The following is a 23,470-nucleotide window of genomic DNA, read 5'->3' on the forward strand; positions in this document are numbered from 1 at the left end:
GGGGTTTTTGTTTGCTGTTTTTTTTTTTTTGAAGGTTTTATTTTTAAGGTTAACAATGGCTATAGACAGGTGAGTGAGACAAAGAATGGGACTGCATAAACTATTCCACTTCTAGTTAATAGTCCCAGAAGAAAATATTGTCCCAAGTAAAACAGAGACACATACAAGGATTGTAATATTATATAATAGGGGGAAAAATGGAAACAACCTATATTTATCAGTGGAAGAATGATTAGATAAATTATGGCACCTCTAGCTAGGGAATAGGAATACTGTTCAGTGATTAAAAAGAATGAAAATCCAAACACCCTGACATAGAAGGGTATTTGATAGATATGATACATTGCTAAATTAATAACAAATCTAGTCATACCCGAGTGGCTCAGTTGGTTAAGTGTCTGCCTTTGGCTTGGGTGGTGAACTTGGGATTCTAGGATTGAGCCCGCATGTGGCTCTCCACTCAGTGTGGAGTCTGCTTTTCCCTCTTGCTCTCCCTCTGTGCTCTCTCTCAAATAAATAAAATCTTAAATCTAGTTGTAGGATTAGACTGTGATAATTTTAGCACATAAACAAACCTAACATCTGTGTGCTTAGACATGTGGGTATGTGCATCAAGAAAGGATTTGTAAGGCCGTATGTGGTACTCATAACAGATTAGATTTGTGATAGGGCTGGGCCACTGGAGGAAGGGTAAATGTTTTACCTTGTCTTTTATATAACCTGTACTGTATTGTTTGAGGGTTAAAAACTTGCCTGAATGAAGAAAATACAAAAAGGCTGTGCTTTACAACATACCGTACTGGAGAAGGGTTTTAAGGTGGTTCACGAGATGACCAAAGAGTCAAACGGCTGGATCCGGACAGCTTAGCCACCAGGGAGGAATCAAGAAGTGACCTAGAAAACCTGCGGAAGCCTAGATGAAGGAATTTGAATAGGGCTGCCCTTCTCCTGCTCTCACTGGACTTGCTGCTTTTCCTCATCATACATTTAGTTGCTGAACTTATTTCTATATTTTTACTTGTATGCAAAAATGTTAGCCCACTGAGTTTCCTGTCCCCTGTACATAACATCTTCTGCCTCTCCTCGTTGCTTCTCATCTGTAACCTTTTGGCCTCACCCCCACCCACACAGGCTAACTAAAATGATAAATCTTTTAGTTTTGTGAAATCGAGTCAGTTCAATCTACCGATGACAGTAGCTACCTCATGCTTAGGATCAGACTAATTCTTCAATTATTTAAACATGGAAGATAATTATAGTCACTAATGCAATGCACTTTTCTCTTTCCAATTATAAGGTGTAGGAGGAAAAAATTATTAGAAGGGGTAAAAGTAATATAAATACTAGGCACTGTGCACCCAAGCCCCATGAAGTCAGTTTTTTCTTAAGTCTTATGAAAAGATGGCCCAGGTGATTAAGTCATGGTCAAGTTCATGCTATTATTACAAATTGTCCACCCTGAGGACTTTCATCGACAGATGGTGGACTCTCCCTCCTAGAAGCCATACTGCTCCCGGACATCTCTGTGGAATTCTTTGGCTTTCTTTCTTTCTGGGAAATAATTTGGGAGGTGGCAGTTGGCCACCAGCTACCAGCTCCGGAAAGGTCTTGGCAATTTCTGCAAGAGGAAATGCTTTTCAATTTTTTTTTAAGAGAATGCCATCAATTGAAGAGTTAAATAGTGTGCTATTACAAGCCTTTGTAGGAAGGAATTAAGGTGGTGGCGTCTAATCTGTTGGAGAAGGAGGTAAGAAGAGATGGGGAAGGGCACCACCCAAACCAGTGTACTGCCCACACCCACCAGGGCAGCAACTGAAGCAGCTCATCATTGGCAAAGCCTGAAGGGTGACCATGTCAAGCCCTGCTTTTAAAATAAAGATAGAAAATAATTCATCCTGTGGATAGAAAACATGCCACATAGCATCTGTCAAAGGATACTTTCCTTTCCATTCCCAACACAGCAACAAGCAGCAAAATCACTTTTGAACACGCTCTCTGCTTTGGGAATGCAAAGAAATGACATATCCTCTGCCAATGGGAGCTGCAGGCAAGTTACCCAAGGCAAGGGGGGGAGAACAATTCTGGCAACTGTCCAAAACATCAAAGTGTTTGAAATAATCCTGGTTTGGCTCTATAAGCCACGGGATTGGTGAGATGGGACCAAAAGATGCCCCTCCTCTTTGAATCCAAGGAAGAAATACCTGGAAACAGACAGTCATTCTCTTAGCCTCATTTTCCCACATTTAAGGGAGACGGAAGCAAAAAACTCCAGTGGGTCTTACTCAAAACTATTTCTGGGTTTTAAACTGAGATTGATGCCTTTAATGTCCAAGTTGTGACAGCAGTTGGCCTGGTGCTTGGTCCCTGGGCCTGAAGAATGCTTATAAAGAGATGCTCTTAAAAAGATTTCTGGATATCAACTCATATTAATGAGTTGAGTGTACGCACGTGAGAAACGGAAGGATTCAGATTTTCTTTGAAACACAGGCTTCGGTCTGAAGGGGGAGAACATCCAGTTGTCAAAACAAGCTTGAGGTTTTGTGAACCCCAAAATTCTGGAGAGCAGTTTGAGATGTTTTTCCAAACCCTAAATATTGTAGGGGTAAGCCCTCCCTCTAACCCATTAGATAACTGACATTTCATTCTGTGGATTTCTCGATTGTCTCTTCTTTTTTAATGCAAATAAATAATTAGCCTTGTTTCAGGGTAATTTTGCTAATATTTCTGTAATTAAATAATGACTTCAACTGAATTAAAAACTGTCCTGCTGTCTCTGGGTGCAGGAGACTGCCAGCTGTTTTAAATAACCCCTGAGAATGGCCAGGTTAAGGACTCAATTTATGACCTTATAAATTAACACAAGGAAACCTACTCCATAATGCAACAGACAATTCTATTTATAATGCTTAATTAATCCCCTCCAGTCGCTAACAGAACCCACTTGTGGCTTTCATTTTCAACCTCACCCAAATACAAGTCTCCTGAGATGAGACGTGTTAATATGTGAATGCTGATAGAACTTGCTGGCACAATGGTCGAGTATTAAATAGCTGACAGTCTGGATAAATTAGCTCCCGATAGCTCACTAATCAAATGTAAGAAGAAAATGTCGAGCTTGGCAGCACTGATGAAACCCTTCATCACAACCCTGAGCTGGAGAGAGGTAGAGAGAGAGGAAAATGTCCAAGTCTGACGCTGCCCGCAAACCCTGGCTCTGAGTTTCAGGAAGTCCTGGCAGTGCAGGCAACCAAGACAAAGTATCAGAACTGTATCAAAGGATGGCCATGGGAGGCCACCTTGGGTGGCTTCATTTGTCTTTTGTCACTAGTACCCTCAGGCTACCTTCTCTTTGAGACAGAAAACCCCAAATGGTAACAAATGCTAGACTGCCTTACCTCAGGCAGTAAAAACAAAGTGGAGTTATCTGGAAAATTCCAAGTACCTCAGAAAGCTACAGGTGTGGGCAGAGTAATATTTGCAGACCTAGAAGATTCTCTGAGGGAACAGGCCCTGGGAAGGAGACAGGAGGCACATATACTGCTTGGATACAGGACTCCTGCCTTATGGGCTGGGAATCTATGCACGGAGGACTTTATCAAGTTGTGGGACCATTCAGACTACTTCCATATGTCCCCCTGAGTCAGGAAAATCGACTTTGCTCTTTTTTTTGACCACCGCATTCGAGAATCCACATAATGGGATACTTCTGGCTCTGGTTTGTGTCTTCAGGCAAATTCCCTAACCTCAGTGCTTCAGTCTTCTCACCTACAAAGTGGAAGTCCTAACAGTGCCCACTGCTAGGGCTGCTGTGAAGATCACGTGCAGTTAGTATAGCCGAGAGCTTGCCGAGGTGCTGGGTATACAGTCGGTGCTCTGCAGCCTTGGCAGTTCTCATCACAGTGTCATTCTGCTGTCCGTCTCCTCTGGGCTCCCTCTCTCCTTCCACAGACACGTCAGGCTGTCATGGCTCCCCCGGCTAGCTGCCGAACTCACTTCCCTGTTCTTGGCCCACATCTCTTCTGGTATATCGTACACAGTCTTGCAACCCAAATCTTTCACCATCTACCTCTGATCCTGTCCCTACCTGATTCAGTGTTCTGCAGAGTTCATCAAATAATGTCGAAAACTCCTTAATTGTGAATTCAGGTCTCTGTGTCCCCCTGCCTCCTGTCCTCATTTTTCTCTCTGCTCTTACGTTTCACTGTGCCTTTTCGTGAACCCTCATCGCCCTGGAGCCACAACTGGTTTTCTCGCTCCCTTTTGCCTGTCCTAGCATGCTCTTGCTTCACAAGTATTAACCTGTGCCCACTGTTCTCTCCACTTGGAGATTACTTTCCCCTTTAACATCTTTTGGTCCAAATCCTAGCCATCCTTGAAAGCCACATGCCACCTGCACCTTGGGGCCTTTCTGATCTTATCCTGTTACCTCCCTCTTTCTTTTCTGACCCCTAATGTCCTTTATCTTTTTTTTTTTTTTTTTTAAATCCTGAACTCTAGTTTACCTGCTGTTACAGGTATCAAGTCATATGCCCCGCTACTTAGTATGTTCTGTATTCCATCCTCTGAGCTCCTTGGATGGGGGCTGATTCTTCCTACTTAATTCTGTCTCCAGACCTACACTATGCACAAAACAGGTCTTCTGCAAACAAGAATGGAATTAATATTTTGGAGGGGCTTGGCATAACGACAGCCTGGTCCTATGGTCCATCTTCTCTGTGACTTACTCTCATTAACATTTTGCTCTGTACATGAGCACCTACGGAAATATTTCAACTCAAAAAGTACATGGCATAGAAAAAAAATCCTACAAGCAGGAAAAACAAACATACAAAATGCACAACTGATCCCCAAACAATGGACTGTTTTTTTTTAAGAAGAAACAATGGAAAAAAAAAAAAAAACCAACAACCGGACTCTGGTACCTTTATATCTGGTTACTACAGCTGCGTTGACACTAAGAGGCTCTTGAAAGCTGACAGTGAGCGCCGTGCTGCTGGTTACCATGAGACAGGCGTTGGTTGGCACCTCAGGGGCTCCTGGGACAGAAGGAAAAACGTAAGGATCTTAACATTGCAAATCCTTTTTAAACAATGTTCCTGCCTCTTCAAAGGATACCCTGAAACACACACTATGGAAACATTTGTTTGTAGAGCCTAATAGCTTTTGCTTTTGAACATTTTCATTAGAAGTCTCAATGGCCTTTATTTGTTGCCATCGTGGTCTTATTTGAGCATTAGAACGTCTTCTGAAGGGATAAATAATACCAGTTAAGCCTTCCCAAAGTATCCTGGAAACACAACAGGAGATTGGCCTGGACCAGTGGAGAGGAGGCCGGGAAGTGTTAGCAGGAGCTGGCTGCTGATAGAGACTGCTACATTTCATGAAGTACTTTCATGGAAATCATTTCACTGGAGCCTTTCTGCAACCCTGCTGGATAGAAAAGGCAAGCGGAGCATGTGCCTATTGAGGATGAGGAACCTGCAGTCCAAAGAGGCCACACTACTTGTTCAAGGACACAGCAAAGACACACAGCTAGGACGAAGCCCCATGGCTTCGGGGGCCTGATTCTGGGGTCTTCCCAGGACAGAATGCCAACCTGCATGGTGCCTCCTATTATATCACGTAACATTTTCTGAAAAAGAATTCACAGACGAATGTCATACCTAATAACCTTGGGTTTTAAAGGACTCCTGATAGTTCTAGGTGTTCCTTAACACCCAGAAGGCATTTTGTGATTTAGAAAATTCCCTCTCAAATGGCAGGAAGTGTAAAACTATGGTTGCTTCTAGTAGTAATCTGTCCTAAATGAGGCACAATTGCAAATGCATTTATTAAAACAATTGCTGCATGTCTCTTTTTTAAAATAAAAAAACACATGTATCAGCACTGCTGAAGAGACTGTTAATTTTGAAACAAACTTTCATTAATGTTAATTTTGAAAAAAACTTCCATTAATGTTAATTTTGAAACAAAATTTCATTAATGTCCCTTAAGTTGTTTGCTTTAAGAGAAAGGATGAGGCTTAGATGCAGTATTTACTATACAGAACTGCTTCAGAGAACAAGATTTTCACTGCCTTCAGTCTTTACCTATAGGACAAAGCAGAGGCAGATATTCCCAAACTAATGAACTGATCCTTTCCCTTATATTTAAATCCTCCACTCTAATTTTTTTTTCATTGTTGTTTAAATAAGATCTCCTTTTGGAACAAGATTTTAATATTCCCCCAAGTGTCTGAATTTGATAATTTTGTATATTAGGGACTGCTGTACTCTGTACCTTCCAGTGCTAATGAACATTATCGAGAAACAAGGCTTTCCTTAAAACTAACAAAAAGAATTGACGAAGAGAATGGAAGTGCAGACAAATCATAATTCAGGGGCTGACTGACTATCCTCTGTGGCCTGTATTAACCGAAGGTCGGTTTATATAAGCGCTCTATAAAAAATGTAGTAGAGAGTTGAAAACAACTTAAACTCGGGTTGGAGGCAGGAACTGGACAAACAAATATTTTCCACCTCCCCATCCCAAAATATAGCCACTTAGGGTATCAGACCATCCAGGTTATTAGGCATTGGGGCGTATCGGGTGGAAAGCACTAGATGAGTGTGACATGGTGGAGAGAGGCCAGCAGCACTGAAGCCTCATGGCTGTGGTCAGAGAACCTACTGGGAGCCAGGAAATCAAGCAAGACAAAAGATCCTTTTACAGCCGCCCAGAACCCTCACTCCAAATAGGCTGACAACGGCCATCCATGACCCTGGAGCAGAGTCGGGGAAAAAAAAATCAGTAAAAAAAGGCCTGGCTGTGTCCAGCCAACCTGGCTTCTAGTTAAGCGCAGAAGTCTTCTGCTTCTACTCACTGGCGTGCTCGAAGCCCGTCCTCATGCGTCTGTACAGCCGACACCGCCACTCCCAAGCTCTCAGCTGTTTTTCCTTCTCTGTGCTGTCCAGACTTGGTCCTTCGTTCTCCACCTGGGCAGACAGTTCACTCACCCTCTGCTGGGCTTCCTGCACCAGCGTGGTGAGGTGCAGGGCTCGGCTTTCCAGGCTGACAACTGCAGGGAAAGAAATGGGTGACTCCTTTTTCTTTCTGGGGGAACACTGTTTCATGGGCAGGGGAGTTAAGAGTTGACTTTTGGGTTTAAAAAATGCCCAGGGTAAGTCTATGTTCCTTATGAACTAACTGATCCAACAAGGTCTACGTGGTGACACTGACAACTAGATTAAATGTTAAGTCCATCGATTTAAGATATGTTCATTGCCCTGGGGCCCCTCCTGTAATACGTGCCCCGAACAGCTGGCCAGCACAGTTCATTGGAGTTCCACCATCAAGTACCCATGAGGACCACTTCTAACCCAGACTGCACACAGTTGTTTCCATGACCTTTGCAAAGACAAACATTTAGGGCCAAAAGCTCTTGTAGGGCCAGGAAGGTCGTAAGAAAAGGCATCCAGGAGGCAAGCTGCATTCTGTTAAAGTTGTTTGGTGTTTTTTTTGGTGGGGTAGAATCTGATTAGAATGTTCTGCTCTTAACCACATTGTGCCCAGCTCACAGACATTTTTGTACATAGGTCTTAGTGGCGTAATTGTATTGTAATTGTTTTATTGTAATTTAATTGTAATTTATTTATTTAATTGTAATTTATTTATTGCTGACGAAGTGTTCTATTCCCACTGCCACCGTAGCGGTGGTGAGTCCTCATGACTGGGCGTGACCAGACTATGCTCTCCTAACAATTCCATCTCTGATCATGATCTCAGGGAAGGAATCGTCTCTGCAGATGCCCATGCTCGTCAGCAAGTTCTACTACTCTTCCTCCTGAGAGAGATTATACAGTCTGATATTTCTGTTTTACTCCATACATGGTGTCTCCATGAAATTCACGTCCTACTATTCACCTGACTGGCCCTTGTGAGAGTGAATGTTCATGACAGTGACAGAACGTTTCACATTCGTGTGTTGGGTTGGGAAGCTGCTTCTGGGGGTTTCCTCATGGCTCCCATATGTTTGAGGGGGGCCTTGGAAGTCCCTTGCCAAGGGAGGCAGGAGGACATAGTTTGTGGTAAGGAGGCGACAGCCTCAGCATGGGTGTGTGGAAGGAACCACAGAAAGAACGGGACAGACCAGAATCAAGCTCAGCTGCTGTCACCAATGTGTGTTTGACACTGTGTGACCAAAACAATATTTCATCCTGGTGGGTGGGAACGAAATCCAAACATTTCATTCTTCTAATTAAGGGAGGAAAATATTATGAAGATAACTCAAGTGAAAATTTGTTAGGTGTATTTTGAAATGGAAATTAGGTGGTTATATATTCATATTCTCTGTGTTCATAGGCATGTTTGCATTGATTACAGGAAATGAATACTCATTTATTATTGCCCCTGCTCACCATCAGTCTCAATTTATTTACAGATGAGGGCAATGAAAAATTAGGCAAGTCTTTTTTTTTTCTTTCTTTCTTTCTTCTTTCTTTTTCAAGTTGCTGTTTAGAACACTCAGGACTGTGTTTTGCTGCAGATTTCTCATGGTTAATGAATGTTGCTGTAGCAGTCAATCATGTACTCTGAACACTGTCACACTTTTTTTAAAGCCTCAGTCATGAGCCATGACAGAAAAATAAACAAATAAATATAAAGCTAAAAAACTCTTTCACTGAGCAGCTACACTACGCAGAATCCCCCGGGAAGGCTAAAGGAGGCCAGAATAAATGATAATATAAGTGCTGTGGACGTAGGGAAGCAATGATGGCGTATGAACACGGAGGCTCTGGAGAAAAAAAATACACACAGACACACGCGGGCGCATACTCTAGTGGAAAAATTGGCAATATTAGTAGCCTCAAGGTGCAATTTCCTGGAGCAGTGAGATTGACAAGTCAGTACTAAATGCTGTTAATTTAACTAACTTCAGATTAATGGTAGAGTCTGCTATGACTGAAGGCCTCAAACACAGTCTCATTATAGCCTTGCTGGGAAGGTCCTAAATATAGGCATTGACAGTTGAAAACAAATTCGTATACATTTGTGTATTTTTAGACATAGGTTAGGCGTCAGGGTTTGTGTCACAGTTCTCAGGTTGATTAATTGACCCAGTAACTGCACCCTCTGCCCACGGCCCCCCTCCTGCTTCCACTCCAAATTATAGAGAAAATGGGGGAATTGTCCTTGCTAAGTCATTCAGTGAGCTTTTTATTGTAAGCCTAATGTTTGAATTGCATGCATGCGTCAACACTTGGGTGATAGACACATGATTTATAAAAATAAATTTTTCTAATACTATGAAATCCCCCCTATTAATTTTTATATCCACAACAGTTATTACTGGTGTGAATTCCAGGTGGCATTTCAGATGGACAGCTTCTTTCGAGCTATGCTTGGCTCCCCCTGAGATTTTTTTCTGCTTTTCTTAGCACAACATGCTTTGTTTCCACATTTTCCCTTTCCTCCAAGGCTGTGGCCTTGACGCTGTCTGAGTTGTACTGGTGAAGGGATTCCACATCTTTAAGGTCAAGCATGTTGCCTCTTCAGAGGCTAAGGGGAAACCTATTTAATTTTATAACCATGTGAATTTTCCAAGATCAGCTGGATCCCTGTGCTTCTCAAACTGGGATACTTAATGTGGTATATTATATATATTATATACTATATAATGAGGTGGGGGGGCATGCAGTGGGCATCTCTGGAGCGAATGCGTGCACAGAGCGAATACGTGCACCCTCCTGGGGGATCAGTGTCTCCACACAGACTTTGGTGAAAGCATATTATTTAAAAATCAAAACAAACACTTATGGAGGAGAATGGAAATTTCCCCCCAAAATTGAAAGCTTAAATAAAAAAGAGAGAGAGAACTTTATGGAAATCTGCCCCCCACTTTTTTCCCAGTCTAAGTCCCCAGATGCCCCTGAGAACACACTCACTTGCCTCTGTTGCTAGAGCTAATTCCATGGACGACTAGAAAAGGCACTAACTGAGCCAGTGGTTTCCAACCATTTTACCCAGCAAAACCTTTATTATTTTTTTTCTATGGATTTTTTAATAGCTTAATAAAACACTCTCTTCTGAAAGATTTTCTTTATTGACTACCAAATCAGCTGACTTATAAAGTAATCATTTTTCTCCCTATTATTAATGACCTATATAGCTGCCAAGAGTCACATCTGTTCAGTATGAGATAATCAACCTAGCAAACTGGGTTAATGTATTTTAAGCAGAAGCAATATGATAATTATATTAGACTGTGTAGTTTTATCTTGAGTGATGGTGGGAAGTTTGGGCTTTCTGACACCTTGCAAACTATTCTGAGAGCCCCCTTCCTATTTTTGCCACCCCAGAATGAGAACATTTTAACCCCCTTATTTTATTATTATATTTTTAACCGTCTGTTATAAAGATGAAGAAACCAAGATCAAGTAGACCTTGGACATTATTATCCAAGATTTTCTTAAAAATCTCAAAGAACCAGGGAACTTCCTCTAAACCAAATGGCATGCAAATTAACCTCATATTTATGTACTGCAGTTTTCTAATTGCTATCAAGCTGGCATGAGGCTGGTGAGCTCATTTGGATGGACATAGGAACTGGAAAGGCTGTGTCTACCATATAATTGGTTCTCTTGCCCATCCACTTCTCTTTTTCTTGGATCCCTTCCCCTTTAACTTCCACACTCATGGTATTTTCTCTTGAGTGCAGAATTCCTGATCTGTTTGCAAGGTTGGTCTTTTCTCTCTTACTGCAGTTAGTTCCTTCTCCAGCCAAGCAACTACCCCTCTGAGCAGCCATCGCCAGCACAATAGAGGGTCTGTGAGTGTGTGGTGAGCCGCCCGGCTGGGGCAAGACCACTCGGCTGCTCCTGGAATAGGCCCCATGCTATTGTGGTGTTTAATTATCAACAGCATTTCTACCACCCAGTGTCTGAGTGGGTATTTGTTCTAAGACCTGCCCAGCTAATTAACTACGAGGTGGGGGTGGGGGTGGGGGTGGGGTGGGAACTTGGTGTTCAAAGAATACAATTACGGTTACTGTTTAAATCCTGAGATAAATAATGATCAGACTGAACATTTTTCCTCACCATCAGACTCTAACCTATGGAGCACCTACTACCTACTATTTCTTCATTTCGTCCTGCCCTGTAATTGGTGAGTTTGGGCCTGGCTGATAATTGCTTAGAGATTGAAAATACAAGGAGGTAAAATGTTAACTAATTTTAATTCCTAGCTGAAAGTTTTAGGGAATAATTCATTTGATCTGCTTGGAAAAAAAAAAAAAGAATACATTTTCCTATTACTAATGATAGGGCATTTTGCAACTTAGCAACAACTTTTCTATTGTTACTAGCAATTTTTTTTTTTAACTTATTGATGAGAAAAGGAGGCACAAGACACTCCTTTAGTCTGAAGGAGCCTTAACCAGCCTTAGATGACTCTTATAACACCGTTGGCCCTGTAGGATTTCCTCCAGGAGGGGAACTCGCTGCTCACCAAGATGGCCCTGCCCACGCTCATTTTCAGTTTTAAGAGCTTCATTCAATTTTAAAAAGTTTCCTCATCCTGAGCTGAAACTGCTTTCCTCTTATTTCCAAATCGGAGGCCAAAAGGTAAGAGGGCTTTAAGTTATCGATCTAGGTCAAGTGCCGCCCGTTAGGAACATGTGGTCCTCACCAGTTGTGCTGCCATCTTGAACCCAAGCACCTCATCTGAAAAGTGGCATGATAAGCTATCTCACAAGCTCCAGTAAGTTACTGATAACCCTTCATAGATGGCTCTCAATTAGTGGAGTTTTGTATTATCATTATTACACTCACTGGACTGTGTTATATTTTTTAGAGGCACACAAAAATAAATACATTTTATCAAATACTCTATGCTCTTTCATAAAAAAAAAAAAAAAAAAAAAAACTTTGCCCCAGGTAAAAATCTTCTGTCCCAACCACCATTCAGAAATATATTATATACTAAGTGGTATCAATTTCAACCCTATCTGTTACTTCAGGGAAGAAAACAACGTCACTTAGGTAGAAACCTTAAATTGTAAGCCAAAGTCCTCTGGGCAACCAAGAAGAGCAGTTAATAAAATTTATCTTTGCTATCATAAGTGACAACCTTCTAACAACCTCACAACTGCCTTGTTTTCAGGTTAGAACATCAAAAGGAATACTACAGAAGAGTCCAAAAATTAAATGATTTTTAATTCAAAAACTCTCATACCAGAAAAGCTCAAAATCTTTTTCAATTTACCTGTCTCGCTGAGGTTCACATCTCAGAATTCACTCTGGTTTCTCTTGGGTCTCAACCTGCTGTCTTATTTCAGGTTTTCCCAAGGACTCTGAGAATGTGGTTCCAAAAAGTTTCAGAGATTTGGAGGCTAAATGTTTCATTTTAATTACTGTGGCGTGTTCTCCTAGAGCTCATTACATCTTGGACATGGGGCTCTGGAATGTTCTTCCCTGCTACTTTCCAGAATGTGGATTCACAAAGTCCGTATTATATAGTTTAAGTTGTAATTGTGGTTCTTTAAGAAGCCAGAGCCAATGGCACAGAAAGCAATACTTCCAACCTAACTCCAAAGGGCAAATGGACATTTCTAAAACAAGCATACAAAAGCCTTGAGGAAATTATTCAGAAAATCCAAAGCAGATCATCAAATGATGTCATGGCTTAAGTATGAAAGAAGATAACCGTATCTCCTGCCAATACTTTCAGTGCTAACAGAAATATAATGTAGCCCACATCATTTAAAATTTCCTAGCAGTGACATTAAAAAAGAAAAAAAAGTACTGAAGGTTGCTGAAGGGAGGTGAGTGGGGGATGGGCTAAATGGATTATGAGTATTAAGAAGGGCGTTTGTTGTGTTGAACACTGGGTGTTATTTGTAAGTGATGAGTCACTAAATTCTACTCCTGAAGCCAACCTTACACTACATTTTAACTAATTAGAATTTAAATAAAAATTTGAAAAAATAAAATGAAAAAGTTAAAAAAGAAAAAATGATATTAACTTTAATAATCTATCTTCGTTAACTCTGTAGATCCAAAATATTATCATCTTAACATGTAATCAATGTAAAATCATTGAGGTAGTATATATATTATATATAAAATAAATATATAAATATAAATATATGTAATGCATATAATAAACAAAATATATTTTATTATACTTAAGCCTTAAAAAAATCAGGGTTGTTTTACATTTGGAACACATTTTAATTTGGACAAGATGCATTTCAAAATACTCAATTGTCACATATGGCTGGTGGCTCCCGCGTCGAACAGAGCAGTTTAAGAACATAAAATTCCACAAACGTTTAAGAATGCTCGTACTGGGCAGTGTTTTCAAAGCACAAACTATACAGCAGATAGGTAAAATATTTAAATTCTTTGCCAGAAGCTCTTGGCTTGTTTTATATTGTTTTTGATATCTGTAAAATATTTAACTTCTTTACCAGAAACTCTTGTTTTATATTGTTTTTGATATTTGTACTGATTAACAATTTTTTTTGACCATTTACAATATGCCAAGGAGGTAGTTTAAAGCTGCTATTACATTGAATCCTCAACAACTCAGAGAGGTGGGGGGGCAGCCAGCCTCCAGGAGCGCCCCTGATGGTGTCTGCCTTGCAGGATGCACACCCGGCTACACTGTACCAGAGTCGGTCTGTGTGATCAACAGTGTTCTGTAGGAAATAAGAATATGTCCTTCCTGAGATTAGGTCATAAAAGACACTGTTGTGTCTACCTTGGTCTCTTTCTCTGACTCTCAGATCGTTGGCACTGAGGGAAGCTAAGAGTCATTTCAGGGAAGCAGCCCCCTGGAGAGGCCCACGCAGGAAGGAAAGTAAGTCTCTTGGCAACAGTCCCTCTGAGTAAGGTTGGAAGTGGATCCCCTCGCTCAGTCGAGCCTGGAGTCATGTTGGGGGAATTCAGGGACAGGGGCCTAGACGATGAGCATGTGCACGGCACAAGGACAGGCTGTATGGGTTGTCAAAGGTATCTTTCAACTTAACATCAATTAACTTAACTTCAATTAAAAAATGAAAACATCTATAATGTTTTCATTTTTTACAAGGAGAATATATTCTGGTTGTATAAATATTTAAAAATTAAAAACAAAAGAATGAAAGGACAATTCACTATTGGGAAGCAGGTAAGTAGACCTGTGCTGTGGCCGCCTGATGTCTAAATAATTGTTTGGAAATATAAAAAAAAGATCAATTCATTCAGCATTTAGTAAAATCATTCTCTTCAAAATAAATAATATATTCACACCCTTCAAAAGAAGTAGCCTTGAGATTCATTCAATTCAACACACATTTATATTTATAAATGAGCACCTACTGTTTGCTGAGGATACGGCGATGAATGAACAGACAGGTTCTGCTCTGCGGAGCTTACAGTCTAATGCAGGAGAGACGGAAAATAAACAAATAAAATGAAAAATATATATATAGTGATAAGTGCTATGTATGCAGAAGATTAAAATAAAGTGATGTGATTAGAAAGTGACTTTGGACTAAGTGGCCCGAGAAAGCCTCACTTGAAGATGTGACATTAAGTGAAAACGTTAGGAAGGAGCTGGCCAGGGAGTGATCACGACTGAGAGCATTCGAGCACCCCTCCAAACGGGGAATAGCCAGGACAGAGGCCCTCTGGGGAAGAGAGTGAGTGCAGCGTGTTCACGGGACGGGAGGGAGGCTGGCGGGGCTAGTGCACCGTGCGTGAGGGGTGAGCAGTATGAGATGAGGCTCGAGGAGCAGGGCTGTAAGTCAGAGTGAGGATTTCTACGCCTATTTTAATGAAGCAAACAAAAATACCCGGGACTCATTCTAGAGACCTGCCCAAAGCTTGTTCTTTACAAATTCTTAATGGTTGCAAATCTTTGTCCTTTGAGGGTGGATTTGATTTCAGGAAACCTCTCTAAATCATCTGAAGCCAAGTCTGGTGAACATGGAGGGTGATGACGCCGGGCAATGCTGTTTTGGAACAAAAATCAGGTGTGACTCTAAGCAACGAGTCAGATTTTCTCATAAACTGGCTCTGAGGACAAATCCAAAAGTGTTTCGAGCAATAGCAGCTCTGTTGGAGCAAGTGTGGGGTCTCCCATGAGGACCATGTTAAAGGATAACATTTGTTTGGACTGTAGACTTTCTGGGGTGTTTGTTTATATAAAGCCAGGCTCATTAGTTTATAGTCACACCTCTTAGACGTGCCCTGAACCGGTCCCGGCACCAACACGATCCCTCGACTACCGCAGAAACTAGTGGTGCATCCTGACGAGTCTGCCAAAATTCTGGTGTCTGGTGTCTGCGCCACACTCGTGTGACAGCTACTCGGCAATCGCGTTTTATGAAGTAACTGCACACACCTAAGTCTGGGCGACATCTCCTAGTTCCAGAGGCAATATCCGAGAGAAAGTGAGTGAGTTCACAGAGAGACGCAGAGCGGGTCTGCAGAGAAGGGAGAACACGGCCGTAGGGAAGGGCAGAGAGACTAAAGATGAGGAGCATTTCACCATTTTTGCTGGCTCATATTATTCAACAGTGTAAAACTGAAAACGGGCCCCGTCTACAACCGAATTCTACAACAGTGCCTGGAAAATAACAATGCAACAACAGCAGAAGGTACTCCCAGAATAAATCACTGAAAGACTTAGAGGTATTTCCCACACATCGTGTATGCACTATGCATGTAACTCATGCGTGTGTCTATGTGCCTGAATTCAAAACCTGTAATTCCCAGCAGCCTAACACAGGGTCGTTCAAAATTTCAACTGAAAATTTCTGAGCACCTACTACGTGTCAGGGACTGAGGCTGAAAGACGAACAAAATCCCCAGATTTGCACATGATAAGTATCCAAAAAGAACTTATTTCTTTATGATTACGGTTTATAGATGATGCCAAATAAACAGCAGCCTCAGAAAGACAAGGAGCTCACTGATGATTCAGCACATTCCTCCCAGAGACCACCGAACTGGGATTGGAGAGTGGGGGCAGGACAGGAGTTAGTTAGAATAAAGGAAGGACTTGGGACAGGGGACTTTCACTAACAGAGGTAAGCTTCTCTCAGATAGCATTTATTCCACTGAACAGGAGTCATGGCAACTGGGATACTCAATGGCTGGAACCATCAGAGGCGGAGCCCCTGGGTGTCCCTACATTAGCTGGCCCAGCTTCCGTCCTTTCCAAGTCTCTGAGGGCTTCCTGAGCTTAGCACACAAGTCCAAGTGGAAGTACTTGGGATTCTATTTTCATAATGGCTGATTCTATCTTTTAGAAGGAATGAGTTTACTTTGCTGCTTGCCTAAAGGTGAGGAACAGAAAAAAGTCACTAAATACAGTAGAGTGGTCTAATGATCAGGTGGGGCTCTGCATGTATTTAACCTTGGGGTGGTGTGCGAGTTCTGGTGGCCACTTCTAGGACTTTCCCTATGAGTAAGGAAAGAGTACCTGGTTGAGTTTCAACCTGTGTTTTTAAGAACACCTCGATATAGTGCTGTGATTCAGGGGCTACAGATTGAAAGACACACCTGACCAGTGGTTTAGAGTTAAGTCCCTAAACCCATCTGTGTCTTTGTGATTTCTGCAATGAATTCAAGCAGATCACAGAGGACTTGCTTCTGAGTGGGCTGGGATTCTTGGCTCTCAGAGTGGAAAGAATATGGGACTGGTTTTCAGAAGGGAAGGCCCAGGGGAAAGGAAGACAGAAAATTCATCTGCTAGAAACTCTGCTCGCTGCTTTGATATACTTGAATGGCATTAGACGAGGAAGCAAAGGAGAGTAAGGGAAGGAAAGAATGAGGTGTGACAGTGAGCGTGCTAATGTTTTTACACAAATAACAAAGCATTTAATATAGAGGATCTGGGTTCAAGTCATAGTTCTACCACTTCGTGGCTTTGTAGCATTGGGTGAATTATCTGACTTTTCTTATTCCAGTTTCCTCATTGATCAGAATGAGAAAACAGACGCCCATCTCACAGGCCAGATGTGAGGACCAAATGAGCTGATGCAAGCGAAAGGATTTGTACAATGTGTAAAAAGCTCTACGAACATAAGGCCTCACTGTTATTTTTCTTCTCTTATATCCTGCCTCTGCAACTTCTGGGGAGCAATTTGCAGCAGGTGTTTGCTTATCTTGTTCTGGCTGGTGGACCATGGTTTTTCTCCTGGGCTGGCTCACATTCATGCACAGAAGCAATTCTCTTCTTCTTGTACTTGATATATAATGTGAATTAAACATCCCTGAAAACAGATTGTGCTTTTCTATCATGCTTCTCTCCAACAGGCATGGCACCTTAGTGTATAGTGTATAGAACAGAGCAAAGAAATACACCATAGGATTTTAGCAAATGGCACAAAGGGAAAGATGGAAGGGCCTAGTGACCACAGCCCTCCATGTTGATTATTTGAAAAGGCAGTAAGTTCGCATAGAGGGATCCCAGGCATGAGTGTCCCACAGACCTGGGTTTGAGTCCTTGACATCCCTATTCACTTGCCAGATGTGTGACCTTTGGTTATTCACTTAACCTCTCAGAATCTGTGCTACTGTGAAAACCAGAGACGATGCTTCACAGCTACTCAATCAATATTCTTTTGCCACCTTTACGCATGTGGGAGTCCACACAGGGTACAATCTCTTTGACTTCTTGGGTGGCCAAGGTGACTTAGGTGTCATATTTCCTGTAGGCTAAAACCTGGGTTTATCTCTCACCTTCCTTTACAACTCTGTCATGATGCATGTGCTTATCATGCCAGAGGGAATGAGAAAAACCAGGGACCTTTTGAATGAATTTACTTTTTGGTTTAACTAGATATTTAGGACGTGGGCTCTTTTATGAAGATTTAATTATGCACAAGGGACTTGGGGAGATTGGGAGTCTCACTGGTTTCACGGAAAATGCAGAGTTCTTTGTAACGTCTCAGGTAAGTGGGACTAATGTTTCATCCAGCACAGTGCAGGCAACATCTGGATGAATGGTTTCCTTGTTCCTACAGAATGGGGCTCAGTCTGCATTCTCTGTGTTCAGGCCCTCTGATTCTCTCTCCACCACTCTCTTGCTGGATCTTTGGGACAGATATTATTGCAACATAAGTTGGAAGGTAGCAAAGAAGATTTTCCGGTTCCTTCCATCTCTATTTGCCCACCCCTCCGAGCCTCCCGTTCCATGAGAAAGAAGGGGCACTTTGACGATGGAGCTCTGATGAAAAGCCCCAATCCTACTGAACCCAAATCCTCACTCTGGTCGACATGGATGGGGTGAGTTCAGCATTTTTAAAATAAAGAGTTTTCTGATACAAGGATCTGCCTCTGTACCTAGTCTTTGGGTGGTGGGGGTTTGTGAAATTTCGGAGCAGAGATGTGGCCTCTAATTATATATTTGCTTGCTTCTCTTTCAGCCTTTTGGGTCTCACCACTTGGAAGTAAGTGAATCAGTATTAGTGAGAGTAACAGTTTGATGAGTTTACTTTTTTCTTTTAGGAAACATAAAAACTATGGCTCAGAGCCATTGTGGTCATTGGGTCAGAGAGTTTGCACCAAGGGGAATGCGAGTGCCTACCTCAGAATGTTGCCGTGAGGCTTAAAGGAGTGAATGCATGTAAAGTGCTCAGAATAGTGCCTGGCACGGGCTGAGGGCTCCGCGACTTTGTCCTGTCCACTCCGGGGCCAGCTCTGTCGTTGGCCCCAGAGCAGCTCCCTTTGGCCAAGTACTATCAGCTCTACTTCAGCATACACCCAGAAAGAAGCCAGTCCCGAAAGACCACACATTATATGATTCCACTTACATGAAATGTCCTGAATGGGCGAATCTATAGGAAGAAGAAGTAGATTAGTGTCTGCCTAGGGCTGAGGAGTGAGAGGGTATGAGTGATGAAAATGGCCTAAAACTGACTGTAGTCATCATTGCACATGGTGCATATACCAAAACCCACTGAACTGTACATTTGAAATGGATGAATTACAGGCACAGGAATTATATCTCAATAAAACTGTTCAAAGATACATCCAGAATTCCGCCCCTGCTCACCATCAGTGTCACTACCATGCCAGTTCAAGCCACCGCGTCTGTCTCCTGGCCTCCTAACTGGTCTTCCCCGCTCCAGAGTTGCCCCACCCCTGTCTATGCCCCACAGAGCACGGCAGTGATCTTTTAAAATGTAAAGCAGAATATGTCATTCATGTGCTTCAGCTGCTCTGTCTCCCCCCAACATTTAAAATCAATGTCAGCATCTTGCCCTAGCCTGCAAGAGCCAAGTGCTCTTCCTCGGTGATCACTCTGCCCCTGATTGATGTGCTGTGGCCACACTGGCCTTGTTCTTTGAACATGGCACTCTCGTTCCTGCCTGCCTTGACACCTTTCTATTTGCTGCTCTGGAATCTGACCCCATATCTCCTCATGGCTCATTTCCTGATATCATGTAGGACCAGGCTCAGACATTATTACATCAGAAAAGCTTTTCTTGCCCAACCCTATTTAGAATAGTCCCCACTCCATCAATCTCTAGCCACTCACTTACTTTCTTTTCTTCATAGCATTCTTCACTATTTGAGTTTATAATTTAATTGATCTATTTACTCACTTATTGGAAGTGTCCTCCACTACTGTCTAAGTTCTATGATAACAGGGACTTTATCTTGCTCACCATGTCCTTCCTGGTATCTAGAACAGTGTCCTGTCCTCAGTGTTTGTTGAATGAATGAGTGACTAAATGCAGCCAGCATAATGCCCATGGACACAGGACCATTGCACATGCATACTTAAACTTTTTCTAGGTACACTTCCTATTCTCTAGCCTCACTTGGTGTGTTTCACGTATTTTAAACTTGGGCTAAATTCTTAGGAGGAAGTTCTTTCTGGGTTCCCTTTTAATTCCACTCAGTGTATTCTGTTTAGAATGTAACTCGATGCCTAGGCTGATTAAACACTATCACTGTATGCATGAAAGTCCATGAGAACATGTAGAGGAATTCAGAGCCTGTTTCGTCAACTATTCCTGCTCTAAATGCTAGCAATGGCTATTTTGGTGGCAAGAAGCTGGGTCTAGACTTAACAGTACATGGTTTCATTCCCAGGCTTACTTACAGTGTGGACTTTCTCGGGCCCCTGTCCTTAGAAGAATCCTGGCGATGGGCACGTTGTTGGTCATGATGGCGATATCCAGAGGCGTCAGCCCCTCACTGTTAGGTGTGTTGAGATCTAGTTCCTCTGGTGTGTACTGATACAGGAGCATCTGCACAGCATCTATGTCCTGCTGCTCGACTGCTTCGAACATGGCTTCATTGCCCTGGAAGTTCTGGAGGGCAAGAGCATATATGCAGGTGAGCACACTTTCCTCGGCCAGCTTGCCTTTGTGGCTTAGCTGTTCTGATGCCAGCGCCTGCATCCCCACTTATGACTGCCATTTATCCCAACACACGTGACTTGTTGAATGCAGCTGGAATCCTCCTTCCTTCAAATGGGCTCTGAATGGATCTCCACATTTAGATGCACTGAGACCACACCGTACAGCATACCTGGTCTACAGCTCAGAGCCAACATCAGCTTTCCTCGTGAGCAGTCTGTACAGTACTGTCTGATAGGTCATTACGAGGTGTTCTGTGAAGAATGCAGCACGCAGTCATATAAATTTGGTGCATACTGGGTTAAGCTGCCTTATCTCATTATTTTACTGTAAGACCTCTCAGAGCCTTAGTAATTCTAACATGAAGTTATGCAGTTATGACTCTCCAATAGATGGGAAACATGTTTTGTTTTTTTTTCCCCCATTGCATTTGTTTTAACTGCCCCTGGAACAGGCCTCTACAGAATACAGTTCTGGAAAATCTGGCATAGATAAATGCAACACCAGTTGCTGAAATGGTGACTGGATGGCCACTGAGAGCACGCTTTCTCTCTGACTCATTGCCTTCCCTCCCCATCCCCAGGTCCCCACTATCACTCAGACCCAGACCATTGTCATCCCTTGCCTGGATGATGGCAGTGACCTGCTCATTGCTCGTCCTAAGGTCTTCCAGCCCATGCTCTATACTGACACAAGAATAATCCCACTGAAGTTGATGATGTTACATATCCCTTCCTTTCTGCAACCTCAAATAGCTCTCATTGCCTGCAGGCCAGCTCCCCAGTTCCTAGGTTCCTCTGTACTAACCTCTGCACTTTGTCAGCCCAAAGCCCTAATCGCTGAACACCTGGCACTTCTGAGCCCTCAAGGGAAGAGCTCAAGAGGTGGTGTCCAGAGAGGGTTTCAGTGCCTGGGTGGCCTATGGTGCTGAGAGGGCCAAAGTTGAATATTCATAGGATGCAAATCACCTATAGAACCATAATAGCTAAGGACAATAGGGTTACATTGAAAAGCTCTATCAGAGATTCACGGTAAACAAAGGAGAAAAGTTCTGGAATTCTCTCAAATATGTATTTTTGCAGCTCAAGGGAGAAGAGCAACACATACACTATTTACCCATCTATCTGGTATCTTCTCCGGGAGTTGTTTGCTCTTTAAAAATGTTGAAATACCATTGGTCCTGACATAGCACAGGTTTAATCACCTGATTAAATCATGCAAGGTCTTCAGTGACCAAATATTTAAGTTGGTAGGGTTTATTTTTAGTATCACCAAAAATCAATGATCTCCATCGAAGGCTGCAGGTCAGCCTAACTGAGCCCATGACACATGATTGAAATTTGAGAGAAATACAGCACTGTTATGCAAATACATGTTTTGACAATGGGGTCCCAAGGGATAAACTATTTTGGGTATGCAGCTCTCTTTGCTACAGGACAGTCTGCTGAATGGAAAAGTGTTTTGTCTATAGGCTGCCAAATGGAAGAGCCTCTGCTGCTGCGGCCGTAACTCAGCCACATCCAAGCCCTCCCAGAAGATGAGCTTGAAATGAGATAACACATGAGAAAACAGAGACAACAAAGTTAGCAATGCTGCTCCGTCCACAGTTGTGTATTTGTATGTGATCCTTAGCATGCCTAATTTCTCATGCGCCATATTTGCTCTCACTCTCGAGTCATTTCCTCCTCCATGCTTTTGTTGGCAAGCCGTGGCATGCTTCTCCCTGGAAAGGCTAGGGCTCATTTCTGTGTTAAGCTCAAACAAGTGGTGCCATTACCCTCTGCAGAAACGCCCTTGCCAATCATGGTAATATTATGCCCTCAGCTTTTACCAAGGTCGGTGTCAGAGACTACTCCATGCCAATGTCTATAACATCACCAATACTGACCTTCCTTCTCTATCACACAATTCACTGTGGCATCTTATAAAGGCCAGAGGACTTGGCAACAGAAAAACACTCATTTCTTCTGGTAGACTGGTATACTTTCAGTTACTAGCTAATGGGATGCTGTAACTGGGCTTCCCTTTCTGCTTTGACTGACTAGAGGCTCAGAGAGAAATGTCATGGTTTAAGTTTTAGGTACTATATTTGCCTAGGATTTTAGTATATCTATTTCTCTTTCTATCCCCATTGTTTTCTAGGTTTTTTCCCCCACTCCTTCCTTCCTCCCCTCTTTCCTCGCTCACTATCTCCCTCTCTACCACTTTATTTCCCATTACATAATACCTTCACACATTTTTTGCCTAGATTCTATTTTGAATGCCTCTGGAAAAGCATATGGGCCATACATTATAAATAAGTAAATGAAATGTCCATTGTTCATTCGATATCTGAATGAACACCGGGGCTCTCAGAAAGCCTATTTAATTCATGCTCCCATTTGTCACACTGCCATTTTGTTGTTGTTTCTTTGATACATTAGAGAAAGAAAAACTAAGAGAAAAGAAAGGGCAAGAAATTAAGAAAAAGAGAGGAAAACTCGCACAATCCAGTTTTAGCTCACAGCACAGACATGCGCAGGTCCGGCCTTCCCACACTCTGAGCACTTCTAAAACTGTAAATGCAGGTTCTGAAGTGAATGTGGAGCATCTTAGAATCTCCCCGAACTCAAACACAACTGCACCGATCAAGCAGAGACAAGAATAAAAACACAGTGTTATTACCACTGAGGTCTTTCTGAGGCTCAGCCGGTCTGTTCTTGTTCGAAAATAGGCCTCGTCAAATGAAGAGTGACTCCCCTTCAGTTTCTCAGAGAGGTTTCTGTACAGGCGTTTGGCGGCATTGGGAGACGATGGGGCACTATGTTTCTTCGACTGAGAAAGATGTAGGTTCTGCATTTGTTGAGTCATTTTCACACGGTAGTTCCTAAGAGGAGAAAAATCTGATGTGGTATCATTTACACAAGATAATTATAAGTTGACAAAGGATTTTATCATCACCAGTAGCCATCTGGAATCCTAATAAAATACTGTAGCTGGAAGGGATCTTGAAGAGGTCCAGCTTATTTACGTTATAGATAAGAAAGCTAAACCCAGGGAGGCAAGCAGCTTGTTTATGGCCATATAGCTAACTGGGGGCAAGAATGAAATGACAACATCCATTTACTATGTTAACATATATGACAGGAG

General features: G+C 42.3%; 1 protein-coding gene across 1 annotated transcript in view; it reads right to left on the reverse strand.

Annotated features, from left to right (window-relative positions):
• The window catches only part of ANKFN1 (ankyrin repeat and fibronectin type III domain containing 1), a 137,122-nt gene extending 113,916 nt beyond the window's left edge, over positions 1 to 23,206 (reverse strand). The window contains exons 1-4 of the mRNA XM_044248626.1: positions 23,006 to 23,206; positions 20,083 to 20,293; positions 6,863 to 7,057; positions 4,923 to 5,036 (exon numbers count right to left, since the gene is read on the reverse strand). Coding sequence (XP_044104561.1) covers positions 4,923 to 5,036; positions 6,863 to 7,057; positions 20,083 to 20,293; positions 23,006 to 23,191 — 706 coding nt within the window. The 5' untranslated portion in view covers positions 23,192 to 23,206. The remainder of the gene's footprint in view (positions 1 to 4,922; positions 5,037 to 6,862; positions 7,058 to 20,082; positions 20,294 to 23,005) is intronic.
• Positions 23,207 to 23,470: the final 264 nt, after the last annotated feature.

Source organism: Neovison vison, chromosome 5, assembly GCF_020171115.1.
Source record: "Neovison vison isolate M4711 chromosome 5, ASM_NN_V1, whole genome shotgun sequence".
NCBI lineage: Eukaryota > Metazoa > Chordata > Mammalia > Carnivora > Mustelidae > Neogale > Neogale vison.